Consider the following 15,142-nt stretch of genomic DNA (forward strand, 5'->3'; position numbering starts at 1 on the left):
CCACCTCACCCTGCTCTATTCATGAATATAGTGTTCTGGAAGATTCTATAAATATTTAATCCATGGAGACAAAATGTATTGCTTTGTGGCTGAATAGCTCATTTCACACCTATTCCCTTCCTCCCCAAACCTTTAGTAGGCAGTGATCCACAATTATAAGGAAGAATTAGAATTAAGAAACCCAAAATAGAATTGACAGTTTTCTTAGTATTATTGCCTCAGGGCGAGCCTCTGTCTTTGTGGTTGTTTTAGATAAATGAATAAAAAATAACCTATTGTCCCAAACTACATTACATCATTTACATCATTACTCCTGGATTTTCCCTTGAATAGTGTGGTTATTAGAAAGTGAGAGAATCGGTATTGTTCAGGATCGGTTCATGATCTGCTTCCACCTAGAGGCCCCTCAGTTCAACAGTGTCAATCCAGTTGGCAGGCACAATGAATCCAGACATCGCAGGGAACATACTTCTTAAACCTGCAACCTCCTTCCTGCTAGAGTGTTCATATGAACAGCCTCTCGCCCTTTTATTAAGAGCCGTAGACTAAAGTCAGAGAACTCAGACTTTGTCTCTGGCTCTGCCACTACTTCCTGTATAACATTAGCAAGTAACTTCCCTTCCACTCTGCACACCACTGCTGAAAAAACCCTGTAAAGTGAGCGGCCTAGCTGATCTTCGTGTTTTTAACCATCCTGAATAAATAATAAGGTGACCTCACCTACATGGAGAGACTTACTTACAGAAATTGAGCCACGTAGGATATGCCAGTAAGAAACTAGCATTGATATTTCTTAATCTGGTCTGTATAGAAGGAGTATGATTATGTTTTTTGTCTCCTGTGGGACTCTGTGATGTACCATAATTATTCAGCCCAGTTTTATTGTTTAAGGCTAATTAGAAATCAGTTGAATCAACAATTTGAGCTGTGCCTTTGTACTGCACAGTGTTGTAGGCAGTGAAAAGACTCAGGTTAGTGAGTTCAGACTCTGCCTAGTCAGGGAGGAAAGCATGAAAACAAATCACAAATCCAATGTGATCAGTAGAATAAGATAAGTATATATAAGATGCAGACATAGCTTGGGGAGGTATTCACACACACACACACACACACATACATACACACAAACATAGATATAATTTCTCCATGCCTATTTTGAATTCTAGAAATGGGAGAATGTGTGGCGGGGAGGGGAGTAGCTTTATGGTAGATTAAAACAAAACAAAACTCCTAAGTCTTTACATGATTACTACTGAATCAAGCATGTCCCCCCACAATATTAGTTGCCATAAACTGCAGTCAAACGAGTTATGGCATGGAAGGTTAAAAAATATACAGGATGTTCTCTTTCTTTTCATAGATAAATTATTTTTCAGTGTCCTCAAACATCACCATCTTTACTAGCCAACCTCTCTTTACTAGCAATCGGCACTCTGGTCACTGAACAAAGAACACCTAAGTGTGTCATTATAAACCAATTACTAGCCTAGAGTGTGTCAGGTTCTCTTTAGAATTTAGGAAATAGGGAGAAACACATTTCCTTAAGCATGCTCATGTGTCCTAGCATAATGAATTTTTGTGGAATGTTATCCAGAAGGTTAAGGTTTTCCTGGTGATTTGCAGCAATCTTGAACTCATATCAAGGAATAGCGAAGTTTAAACTCTGGATGTTGAATCTAGCCCTGACTCTGAAAGGTGTTCTGTTGCACTGTGGGGAGTGGGGAGGGGGAGCCTGGGGGAGTTTCCTATTAAAACTTGGCCTGAGCTAATTTGTTTTGTTTGAAATTGGAAATCATATTGCTGAAGACTAAATTCTATTTCTTTTTTCAGTAGATGTATTAACACAAAGCACCATGCTTTTAAACAGCTTCCTTCTTTCTGCAGGAATAAATTTGGCTACTGAAAAAGCAAAAAAAAGAAATTACACCAGCAATGTCAGCAACATCCCACCTCTTTCATCACTTTTGGGGATGCAGGCATCAGCTCAGAAACCACAGACATTTTTCCTGGAAATATGTAAAAACATCCCCATAAGTACTGAACACAAAACCTGATTGTACAGTCATAAACATTTATACAATCTCATGGGCTCCTTACCACTGAGTTTCTTAAAGCTGTGTATTTTTAAATCATTAGAACAAATGAAATTTGGAACAAGGTGCTAGTGGAGGGAAGATACCCCCTGGAGATGCCTGAGGAACACTGCTCTGTGACTCCTATGAAGGGAGCAAGCCTCTTACACATAAAATAAATAGAAGCTATGCTTTCCAGATACCCCTGTCCTGAGAAATTAGGTTAAGGTGGAAACAACAGAATACTCATTTTTAAAAATATTTTAACAGTCCAAACTAAGTGCTGAGAAAGTGTGCTTCCTGAAAAGGCATGTGACAGGGCAAAGCCAACAGGCAGGCCAGTTGGACTGTTTTGGAGAACATCGCACTGTAAGGCTCCTAGTGCTTTAGGGGCCTGGCTGGTGACTTTGAAGAGAGGAGAAAGTGGTGTGAGAGAGCTTTATATGTTGAGGGATGCTAGAGAAAACTACTACATGGTCTAAGGATGTTTCATTAAATGTAAAATCCCAATGCAACTGTAACCTGAATGTGAGGAAAAGGTTATTCTTAAAAAATAGTTGCACTCTTGCAAAATATATTATCCTTCACCTTTTGACCTTTTTTTTCCAGGTTGGCAAAGTTAAGCATGATTCATATACTGAAGTTTTACAGTCTTAATATTTCTTGAAGCATGCATTATAACCTAAGGCTGTGTGTCTCCCGTCTCTGATTGCCTTCTTGTACCTTCCTGCCCCCAGGTTGGCCTTCATTCCATGATGTGATCAGTTCTGACGCGGTCGCATTCACAGATGACTTTTCCTACGGGATGCACAGGGTGGAAACAAGCTGCTCTCAGGTCAGTTAATCCCACCTGAAAACCCTGCTCACTCTGCACTTCAGATGCTTTCAAGGCTCCTGGTTGTTCTAAGGCCAAGTGACTGATCACAAAAGGGACGGACAAGCACAGTGAAGTCTCTGTAAAGTCCTAATGTTATCTCAGTCTTTGGGTGTTTAGCAAGTCCAATCAAATGTCTGTCATTGACTTCAGTGCTATTAGACAAAATCATTGGTAGGAAAAATTATCTTCAGTTGACTTAGTATAGTGGGGAATAGCTATTCTTAGGGCATATGAAGATTCCATTATGTGGCCTTATATAACCTGATGTTTAGTCCTCTCTGCCTGAAGCTCTGCGCGCCCACTGTTCAGTACTAATACCCCCATGGGAATGATGCAAACACACACCAGCAAAGCCCCAAGAAACAGCTTTCCTTGAGTGGGTATGAGGAGAGGGAGGTTGCAGAACGGCACTGGGAAGAGGAAGTTCAGTGGTAGGCTGAAGCGGGCTGGGTAGGAAAACTTGATAAGCTACTTCCTTCTCTATTCCTCCTCGCATATGGACCTATCCTCATTTTCAAGGATCTTCTAATTAGTTCCTTCCACTCTGCTCTAACCAAATCACGCTGGCTCTTACAGAAGAGTGAGCATGTGTTGAGGAGGAGGCAAAAATAGTTACTCTGTCACCCCAATCAAGAGACTTGAATTTGTTGGTATTTTTAGTTAAACCCAGAGACATAGCCAGAACCTTCTTGATGCAGAATAAGAGCAACTGTGCATTCCATTCTACAGTAGGTCCTCCCATTTTAATTTGCTTTCAATAAGTGAAATGTAAAGTCTTGAGTATTGGGCACTGAAATTCATCGATGCTACGGAGTAATCTGCTGGCCGTGGCTGTTGCACATATCAGAGGTAGAGGAGGTCCAGCCGCACAGCTGCAATAGCCAAGTGATTGCCACACATGCCTCCCTCAGCATTATTCTTCCTGCCCTTCACCCTCCATCGGCTCAAGGGTTTTAGGGAGTAGGTGGCATATTTACTACCAAGTAGAGAGGTGGACTGGTTTGAACCTAACTGACTGATGAATTTGTTTTCGTTTTTTTTTTAATAAGGCTGGCAAGTTTCCTGTTTTCTAAGTATGAGGACCACTCTCTCCTTTGAAAAACAGACTTCATATTTTTCATGTCACATTTTCAGTTCGATATTATTTCTCAGATAGGAGTCTCTGAGCAAGACAGTGGAACTTACTGATCCTGGGTCTCACCCCCAGAGATTCTAATTTAATTGGCTGGTTGCGGCCTGAACATCAGCATTTTAAAAAACTCCCCAGTTAATGCTCACAGTAACCTTATGGAGTAGAAATGGTGATTCTTATTTTCTAGTTGAGGAAACTGAGGCATAATGAGGGCAGTTATATTTGAGTAAATTTACGTAGAATTAAGTGGCAGAACTGAGACTTGAATTGAGGCATTTAGCACCAGAGCTCTTTACAGTGGGCAGACAGATAGATGGATGCACCATAAAGAGTCATATTGAAATGCAGAAAAAAAGAAACAAATTCTATGATCCCCCAACAGTTAGTTTAACTTAATTCAGTCTTGAAGTCAATTGAATTTTAATTGCTATTTTTATAACTTCCACAAAAACAAATTGCGATTACCCAGGAATCTAAAATATTTGACAAAAAAGCAACAGGGTAGGATGGCACACAGCAATTTGTAACTTAGGCACATACTACTTAGTAAACCTCCTTTAAGGCTAGCAGTTGTTTATTTGTCTTTTTATTTTTATGCTCACTTAACTCTCCTTTTAACTCAGAACCCACTCTCAAACAGGAGTCCTTTGACTACCAACTAAAAAAGGTACAGAAAAAGTGTGGCCCAAAAGAATAACTTTCCTTAAGGCCTTACCTTCGGATATCTTTGTGACTAATTCTTAAAGTCCACATTTGGAATAAACTTTCCTCCTTTCTGTGGGCACATACTGGAGATGAGCAGTCAAGAAAAGGTCATTATGAAGGTGTCCTTCAGTGACCCAAGAGAAATGAAGCTCACAAACTATGCCAAAAATAGGCAACATTGATAAAAGGTACCAGGCTAACTCAGGCATACTCTTGGCCCTTTGGTGTGAGGCCCAGGTGGCCTGTCTATCCCTTGGGGCCTTCCCTAACAGTTGGGTGAAGCTCTGATGTCCGTCTGTTCCTTTTTGGCTTCTTTTCCCACCACCATTACTTCGCATATTTAAAAGTGTTGCACCGTTTCTTAAAGAAAATCCTTAACTTTAAAACAAAGAGGGGGTAAAATTTGTTCCATGAAGACATGTATAAAAATAAATGCTTTGTGAAGTAAGTCCCACGCAGAAAATAATCAGTGTCTAGCCCTCAAGGACGATCCATTTGATGGATTTTTGCCCCTTGTAGATGGAACACGGGGTCTGCCACACAGGGACGATCATCGCTCACTTAATGTTGGGTGTCTTTAATTTCAATCTCTTCATTAATTTTTGTGTTGCTCACACACTTATTTTCTGTTTATTTTTCTTTAGTTTTCTCTTCTCCATTTTTTCATTCATCCTTTTTATCTTGACTTAAAATAACTGGTTTAATGGTTCCCGTGCTAAACTGACCACTTGTATTTTACCCCCTACTTTCTCATTCTTAACACTATTTTCATTTTCAGTTTATTTTCTGCTTTCCATTGTTCAGTTTGTGCAGTCTCTCCCCTTCCTCCTGACCTCTTTGTCTTTTTTTCTCTTCCTTAATCGTGGTGACAATGTGTGGGAAAACTTCTCTGATTTGTATCTTCTCTTTCTAAAACTCTTGTATTTTGAGTTCACATGGCTTGTCCTTTCTCTGGATGGAATGCATCAGTGTGGTTTGCTTTGTGAAGAATCTGTTAGATGCTTTAGTGTCTCATAGGCATTCTCAGATGGCTGTGTTATGTGGAGTACTTCTTTCCCTGTGGCAAAGACAGACTATCTATAAGCATGAAGGCTCTTTTACTGCCATTTATACAGATGGACTGAACTTCCATGGAGGAAACTGGTAGACTCAGCCTGCTTGCCTGGCTACAAGGCAGTTCTTTTTGGTCTCTTGGCCCCTCATTCTCAGTTTAGTGCTGGAGATTCTTCTCCTTCTTTGAATTATGATATGGATCACACTATGCAGTGAATTAGGCCTCATATTTCGGTAGGAATTGTAGGGGGCCGTGACCGGTTGCCGCTTGTTTATACAACATTGTAGTTTTTCCATGTGTGCACTGACTTCTTAGGTAGTAGTATTTTACTAAATGGAAAGGTGAGATTGATTCCACCACTATCAGCATCTTTCAGAAATATATTGCAGTCAAGTCCTGAAAGATTTGCTGAGAGAAACCTAGCACGCTGCCTGGTCTTTAAGTTAACAGCACAGAAAATAAGCAAGCAGGGTGGAGATTCTTCACTGCCTCCATTAGGATTCCTGCTTGTGGAGGAAAGAGGTCACCCCATTATATTCTGTTTTTTTGTTGTGACCATATTTGTTTCCTTTTACTAGTCTACCTACTGAATTGAGGGATTATATTCCAATGAACTCTTCTGAAAAGGATCTTTATCTTAAATTTGCCCACTTTGGTGGGCACCTGTATCTTTCCCTAGACTCTTGAAATTTCCTAATCATTTTCAGTTATAAAGAATTTACCTTAACTTTATTTAATTTACATTTCTCAGCTAGTGATAAAATACATTGTTTCTATTCCAGTTTCCCTGACTACTATGAATAATTGTTTGACAGCTTCTCCCTAATCCTCAGACTCCAGCCTGTTTAGCAGCACTTTGTCAGGAGTTTAAATTCAGTGCAAAGAGGTAAGATTTGCATGGTTTAAGCTGTAGTTCAATGAAGCAAGTCCCTTCTGGAAATACTTGGGGAATTCTTCCTTCTTTAGATAAAAATTCTACATCTGCAGCAAATGGGACCAATAAATCACTAAATTTTTTGTAATCATCTTTAAGGAAACCATCAGATCTCTGAGTTAACCCAGGTTAAAGTCCATTTATGACTGCAGCTATGACTGCTTGAATCTATGGTAGAGTCTCTTAAGTTTATTTTAGATCATTATTAATTTGTTCAAGCCAGCCAAATCAACAGAAAGGTAAATATCTACCAATACAAAGTATTTTTCAAAAGGTAAACCTTTTTTTAAGACCCCCAAACCTTGTTAATCTTTTACAGATGACGACTCATACATTACTGATGATTAAAGATACCCATGTGTTACAATAGGGTTTCAGACTCACAGCCCATCTCTCTTTTTCTTGATCTTTCAGTAAAATCATAATGCTAAACTGGTGACTTCACAATCATTTCCTTGGCAAAAGATTAATATCATAAGCACAGAGGAAAAGAACCCAACTCACACACAAGTGTCTTCAATAACAGTGGGAGAAAACAGGATACTACTGGCAAAGTAAATTGCTTTTCTTCTTAGACTCTTCTCTCCTTCTCATCCCGCCCCATGTGCCCACATGTAAGAGCCCTGCTTTGGAACTGCTTCATCTTGTAGATCAAACACATAAGAGAAAATGACAATATTAAAGCTCCAAACATCCTAGGAATAGCTGGGAGAAAAACCACTCCAGGACAGTTAGAAATACATCAGTGCAGAAATATGTAACTGTGTTGAATGCACTATTTGTGTTTCCTATGCACACAATTGAGAATTGCAGTCCGATTTTAAGGAATTATGTTGTATTTGATGCTCAACCACTTTTTTCAGGGGGTTCTTCCCTTTGGTTCTCTACAGGTTCTTCAGTTGACAGCTTTTTCTGAGTGGGAGACTTAGGTGATAAAGGATTCCTGTGGGAATGAAAATATTTTCTTTTGAACAGTTATCTCACGCTTCTTCAGAAAGAAACCTAGGCTGCTCAGTTAGGGTTTGTATTTTACCTGTAAAGTTTGTATTTTACCTGTAAAGAGAAATACATAAGCATTTTAAAGCAACTTTAAAAATGCACACCAAAGATTCTACCCTGAAATAAATCATTAACAGCAGGTTTCCAAGATTTCTTCACTGGGCAACCAGTTTGTTTCAGTTACAACCAGGTGTGCCGAGAGATCCCAGCACATTGCCAGTTGGCTGGGGCCAGGGAGGCAGGGCTGGCTGCGGCTGAAGAAACAGTGCATCATTGACATCTTCCATTCATCATCCCGGCCTTTGGCCAGGGGTGCGACCTTGAGGGAATGGGCTCCATGTGCGTGCCCCTCAAGGAGGAGCCTTCAGGGCTTATGTGCTTTTAAAAGAAACTGCATGATGAACTTTGATGGAAGCCTGGGTGTACTTGGGGGGAAGCAGAAATGGCACTTCCCTCCGCTAGACAGCCCCGCAGCCTTGCTAGAGGTGGGGTGGGCATGCGCAGGGCGGCATAGCCAGAGACGGACACCCTGCTGTGTGTTAAAGTGCTGCACTCCCTCGCTTATCTGGACCTGGTGGGAATCTTTCAGAGAACCTTGTGACAAGCACCAGGAAGTGATCATTATCCTTTTGAGGGGACTCACACCTTTTCTGAGGATTTCCTTATCCAAGCCACAGCCCCACAGCGTTCTTCGCAAATGGTTTTTGTTGCCTTTCCCTAGCTGTGATTTCTATTCCTCACCACCAGCCCCCCTCCTGCCTTCTTTTCTCTTTTGCCTGAATTGGGGACATGTAGAATCTGTGTTTTCCTTTCTGTTTAACCAAAACACCAGTTCCAGACTGAGCAAATGAAACTTCAGACTGATAACTAACTCGGTTCACAGGTTAAAATGCCCTAATTTGGATTTTTTAAAGATGATGTGGGAAATGAAGGCCATGTGAACACTCCTAAACGGTTTCACACATACCCTTCTGTGCTTTACTTCTGAAGTACTGTACATGGGACCGTCTTCTAAATATGCCCAAGAGATGACTGATAAAGGCAATATTTGTTTTGCCCAGATAGTTGTATTCTCTCATTTAATAAAAAACCAAACCTACCTGAGGCTATTGTGTGAAAACTCCACCTCTCAGGTGCCGAGTGATCGAAGTGCTAGGGCTGCATGTGAGACCAGTGGCTGTGCATGCACACTGGTCCCTGAGAGCACTAGTTCCTGTTGGCCTGCAGATGGACTCTCTTGGCAGGCAGAAATAGGTGTCCACTAGGTACGCATATGCATTTTTACTGGTTCATCTTAGCTGCTGATGCCTGAAAATTTGGCCTCAATTGTTTTAGAAAGGAAAAGCAGTCTGAGCTGTCAGACTTGATATTTCCTAAACCTGCATAGAATGTGGTAAAATAATGCAAGATTTGTTTTTTAGGCCTGTTTCATATTTTCCAGGCAATAGATCAAATCAGTTCAGGGTTCATTTTTAGTTCTTTAATAAGCTGACACAGTATGTTAGCAGTAAAATAAGAATGCACTTTTAACATGGAAGTGCCAGATAGTCAATGTTGCTATTTGTGCTCTTCATTAATAACAAGAGAACCCTGGGGAATTTAGCACTTTCAAGGGGGAAAGCTGAGATTCTAGCTCTTTGCATTGTACTGAGTTCACCTCTCTCCCATCATCTCCATGTGGTATCTCAACTTTATTCCCTTTCAATTCCTGCTCTCGCTCCCTGTAATTTAGAAGTGGTTTATGCCCCTAACAAGCATGGTGAGAAGAATTCATAAGTCATCTATATACTTTTTCTCCCATTTTACCCTTAAGTCTTGACTTCCATCTGCTCAAAATGCTCCCCTAGATATCCATTCCTTCACTTCTTTTGGTTTTTATTCCAAAGCCAGGCCAGGAAAGCTAACCCAGCCCACCATACCTAAGAGGTCACTTTATATCACTTCCTCTTATTATTTTCTCCTGAGCATCTATTTCCACCTACCATTCCTGACAGCTCCCTTATTTCTTTGTGTAGTGTCTGCCGCTCCCGCTAGACTGAAGCTCCGCAAGGCTAGGGATTGTTGCCTGTACCTCCAGTCTGGAACAGTGCCTGGCATGTAGCAGGCGCTCCATGAATGCTTGTTAAATAAATGAATCGTGTCATTTACCCCAGGCTCTGGTTTCTTGTTGCATGACGAATGATGTGTTTTCACAGCCTGTTTGAATGTGGTGCATTTACATCTCTGGCCTTTGTCCCTGTCCCCACTGAGATAGGATGGGAGATGGGCAGCTGTGACACACGCTCTTGTCTCCTAGGGCTTCACCTGGCATCAGGGCTGTTAGCACAGGGCTTTATTCTGGGAGCCAGCCATTTTGGGGAAACATGGGTTTCTTTTAAACACCATCATAACCAGCCATCCCTCCATCTGCCCCTGGTTTCCTGGTTCCCCAGCCTTTTGGATAGTCAGTAGCATGGATTTGAACTAAACAGCTTATTCCTTCAATACATAATAGAGCTCACATAGGTAAAGAAGACAGTGGCACTCCACCTATTGAGAACCAGGGGAGAAAAGGACGGGGTGGACAGGAATACCATCATTTGCCACACTCAGTAGTACTGGTGACAGTGACATAAAACTACTGAGCCATGCCGCGGCTTTGCTGGGTTCCAAGAATATCCAATGCTTGTCTGATGTTAAGTTTTACTACTCGTGAAAGCAAACATCACCTCTGTCACGGCCAGTTAAACAGTATCTTTTACAGTGGACTCCTGCATATCTGAAACCCACCCATGCAAAGCCTAAAGTCATGCCAGGGGGAGAGATTTTATTCTGCCATGTTTTTTATGAAGAGAGATCAAAGGTCAACTCAATTCATAAAATTACTGTAGTCATTTTTCAGCTGACCGAGAGAATCCATGGATTAAAAAATACAGTGGCTCCTAAATGATTTCTGATATGCACAATTCTAGTGTGTTTTATTCTCAGCATGTGGTGCAGAGCCTGCCAGAAACCTTTGCAGCTATTGACAGGCAGATTAGAAATCGCCCGCCATGGTTTCCGTCATTTCTCTGTGGGCTGGTCACCCATTCAAACTGCTTCCTGTGAGTTCCTCTCAAAGCCTGCTTTGTACACGCTTTTCCCTTACATTTTGCTCTTCTCTTTCAGTGTGGTGCTCACCTTGGGCATATTTTTGATGATGGGCCTCGTCCAACCGGCAAAAGATACTGCGTGAATTCAGCTTCCTTGTCTTTCACACCTGCAGCGAGCAGAGGTGCCACCGGAGGTGACGGCGGGGGCGGCCCCGGCCGGGCAGACAAGACAGAGCTGTAGAGTAATAGAGAGTGATGGAAACAAGTGTACTGAATGCACAGCTGATTAAAAAATTTCAGAATTGTCTATCTTAGATATATTTTTTCAACAAATGTGAGGGCAGTTTAGTGCTATTTTTCTTCTTTGCTTAAACAGAGGCCCTGGCTGTCAATGTATTTTGCTATTGAGTAGATTCGGAAGTGTTTCTGACTTTGAGTGAATGGCGACAGCTTTGTGAAACTTTTGCACAAGCCACCTAAGTACCATTTGACATTATTTTCTTTGAGCACATGGCTTCCTTTGAGATTTTTTTTCCTCCTTTGCTTAAGAGGCAGAAGGTGCTGGGTCTTCAAACATGAAAATGGAGGTCTCCTGTGCAGTATAGAGACCAGAGCTGGCCTGGAGGCATGGGTACAGACTGACCCAAGATAAGGATGGAGTGATGTCTTGAGACTTCCAGCTTTGTGGAAAGTTTGAGCTAAGGTCGTTTATTCTCACTGAAAGGGTGTGAAGGTCTAAAGTCTTTCCTTATGTTAAATTGTTGCCAGATCTGAAAGGGCACACTGAGAGTTGTGGCAGAGAAGTAAACATTACCTCACGTTAGGCCTTTATTTTATTTCATTCTCCATTGAAAACATTGGAATGCAAGACAACTATAAAATGTTGAGCCCCATTGTGCCTCAAGCCCACAAGGAAGGATGCCCACCACTGCCTTCTCTAAGGGCACCCCCCCACACCTAAGAGCAGCTGCAGCTGGTCGGGCGCTTGGACGAATTCCACTGTGTCAAGTAAGATACCAGGACAACACACGTCAGAAGGCAGCAGCATTAAGAGAGAGCAGAGAAGACCACAGAGGAAGTCCTGGCTACTGCAGTATCCAGTGCTGGGCAGGAAACTGTTAAGATACTGCAAGTGACAGACAAACCCAAAGGGGGTGACCTTGTGCACAAAGGTTCCAGGAACCCTGGAAAGATGTAGAGTTTACAGTAGAAATAGCCCAGAGCTCAAGTCCCACCCTGACACTGATCTGCTATTCAGCAAGGGACAAGCCATTCAGCTTCTCCATTCCTATTCTGCATGTAGAGATTGAGATTTACGGTATTTGTAAAATAATTGGCACTCTCAGGGCAAAATTACTATATTTCTATACAATTAAGATCAGTGTTGTAAGAATTAAACTAATCTGGTTCTAATCGCCTCAAAGGCTGAAGCCCAGGCATTTGAAATGGAAAGAAGCAGAGAGGAGGTTGACTTAGCTGATTGGTATGGAAACAGTTGGGCGAAGAGCCAGAAAGTTTTCTTTGTAGCAATATGGCTGGTTTTACTCTGAGGAACTCTGCTGGGTTGCTGTATAACATTTAGTCTGGTGGGATGGATGTCATTGTGCATAATAAGGTTCTCACAGGAGTGAGCAGTGATGATTTAAGTTGAGATTATTGCCACAGCCAGGTGTTAAAGTACAGTTAATGACAGATACATAGTGTGCTTGTAGCCTTAATACTAACCCTGAAACATTTTTTAAAAAATAGGATTTACATTAATCTTTGAAAGCTTGTGAAAACTGACATCTTCCCTTGTAAGCACCAGGACAAAATAAGAAAAAGGAACACTTGACAATTTTAAAGAAACAATGAAAAACTAAAATGAGAAGTTGTGACAAATGAAAATGTCAGTGGGTCGCATGCACAATATTCTGTGTCTCCACAAACACTTCCTGGTGAGGCCCTAACATCCCAGTGACTCTTCACTGTCGTGACACGCCATGGCTTTGCAATTCCAGGACAGTTATGCTCTTCCTCCCTCAGCTCCCAGGATGTTCACCTCAGGCCCTGGAACCCTCTGCAGTTCACAGGTTTCACTCCCTTCTAGAAGTGAGATGTAAAATTTAAGACCATTGGAGCCTCAGGGCCCAGACCATTCTAGAAGCCTTATCTGATCTTGTAGAGAGAGCCCCAATGGTGGTTTCCCAGAAATCCAAGAATCCCTTGTGGGGGTTCTGTGTGCTGAAGAAGTGTGTTTTGGGTCACTTTTCTGTCACAGTGTGCAGTCAACCCTCCCAGGGCACACAGCACTTGTCATGTCATTCCAGCTCTGCGTGGTGGCCCTGAGGGTCCCTGGACATGGTCACGGTGTTGGGGTGGAAAAGGGAGATGAACAAAGGGCTTCTTTCCTCTCCCCAGAGACTGTTCTCACTATTTCTTTTTATTGTAGGGCCTACCGGTTTTCTCTCAAAAATTCCTTTTCTAATCCTTAGTCTTTGTTTCAAGGAAAGCTGGTTTTTCTTCTACCACGTTTTCCAACAACCATGCAGTTCCCATCAGCTTTAAGAAAATCAGCATCCATTGGGGAAAAAAAAAAGTGGGGTATATGCATGTGGTTTAATTCCAGATTGCTTTTGAGTTTAAGTGGTATCAAATTTCAATATATTTCTGTCTTACGTTAAAGAAATATATTGCTAAAACGTCAGTGAGCAATAATGTCAGCTGTCGAGCGCTAGATTTATTTTTGTGGGATATGGAGTGCAATGAACTGAGTCAATATGGTGAGGTGTATGTGATCTGTGGGAGTTATGCCATTTCACATAGGAAATGCATGGGACTCTCCCTCTCTGCACTCCAGCCGTTACTGTACCATTAGGAGACAGGTTCCTGCCAGTGTGTAGACAGTGCCCCCATGCAGTCATGCAGAATGGATCTGAGGAAAGCAGCAGTGTATATTGTACTAGAGAACTTCTCTGTGTGTTAAAACTTCTCACTTCTTAGATGCATTTAAATTCTTAATGCAAATGACATAGCAGTTTAAAAGCGTCTCCCTATTCATTAAATTGGAAATGCCTCACTATCAACATAGAACATGATCAAAGGAATTATCATATGTCATGAGGGTCAAATATTATTTTTGCCTTAGATAGCTTTGTAATAACTTTTCTCCAAAAAATTCAAAAGGTTTTGAAAAATGACTTGAAATTTTCATTAAAAAACCCTTTTCCTATGTTTCTTGTATACAGAAATTATGCAATAAAATTTCTTTATAAAAATATTTTCTCTGATTCCTAAAGATTCCCCTTGTTTTAGCACAGATACATGGATCATCCGGTGGGGTTTGCCATAGGCATCTGTTTACCTCCTCCCCAGCTTGATGTGTCTGTAGTTTGTACAGGGGCCTTTTATCTGGTGTGGCCACTGCAAGATGGGGCTCTGACTGCAGGGTCGACTCCAGCTCTCCGAACCCCAGGCCCCAGGAAAGGCCTCCAGGGATCTGAAAGATTGGAGGAAAGTGAAACATTTGCAGAATTACTCAACCTTCACCTCACCTCAGCAAAACCTTCAGCAGCTTGTGTGTGTTTTTGTGCTTAAAATATGGGCTTTGGGGAGTTCTATTATGATAGCTCTATGGATAAAAATCCAGGAATGCTGATGCCTAGGCTTCTGTTAAAGAATATGACGGGAAACCCATACTATTGTCAAGTGCTGGTCTCTAGGGAGATACATTCGGCCTTCCCTACTGCTAACAGATGAATTCACCTTTAAAAGTCATCGCTGCAGAAGAATTTTGGTATAATATTATTTGTTGTTGTAATTGTTTAATTTTTTTGGTTTGTTTTGTTGTTTATTTGGGGGAGTAGAAGTGAGGTGATGAGGACTTTCGTTTTTAAGCCAATTCTTTAGGTCATTTTCCTGGGATCCTAATATTTGTGGGCTAGCAATTTCATGTGGCGAATTTGAACACTGCTTCTCAAAGTGTGGTCCCCAGCCTGCAGCTTCAGCATCACCTGTAACCTGCTACACATACTCACTTTCAGGCCCTCCCCGAGACATACTGCAAGGAGGCTGTGGGTGGGGCCTTCACACGTTTTAGCAAGCCCTCCATGTGGTTCAGGTGCGTGATCAAATTTGAGAACCATTGCCTTGGAATTTTCAGTGAGAAAAGTTCACTTAGTTTTAAAAGCATATTTATATGACTCTCAGAGAGGACTGGTTTTGTCATCACTTGTTGTCTTCCTACAGAGTTGGGTTGAAGAGTTTCTCCAAAGTTCCATGCTTTTCAGCTCCTCTTGTCCTTTGCTATCCATTTGTCT

General features: G+C 41.6%; 1 protein-coding gene across 3 annotated transcripts in view; it reads left to right on the forward strand.

Annotated features, from left to right (window-relative positions):
* Positions 1-11,151, forward strand: part of MSRB3 (methionine sulfoxide reductase B3) — a 218,114-nt gene extending 206,963 nt beyond the window's left edge. For all 3 annotated transcript variants that reach the window (XM_036894787.2, XM_036894789.2, XM_036894788.2), the window contains exons 6-7: positions 2,810-2,907; positions 10,921-11,151. In XM_036894787.2, coding sequence (XP_036750682.1) covers positions 2,810-2,907; positions 10,921-11,085 — 263 coding nt within the window. In that variant the 3' untranslated portion in view covers positions 11,086-11,151. The remainder of the gene's footprint in view (positions 1-2,809; positions 2,908-10,920) is intronic.
* Positions 11,152-15,142: the final 3,991 nt, after the last annotated feature.

This window comes from Manis pentadactyla, chromosome 10 (genome assembly GCF_030020395.1).
Source record: "Manis pentadactyla isolate mManPen7 chromosome 10, mManPen7.hap1, whole genome shotgun sequence".
Classification (NCBI taxonomy): Eukaryota; Metazoa; Chordata; class Mammalia; order Pholidota; family Manidae; genus Manis; species Manis pentadactyla.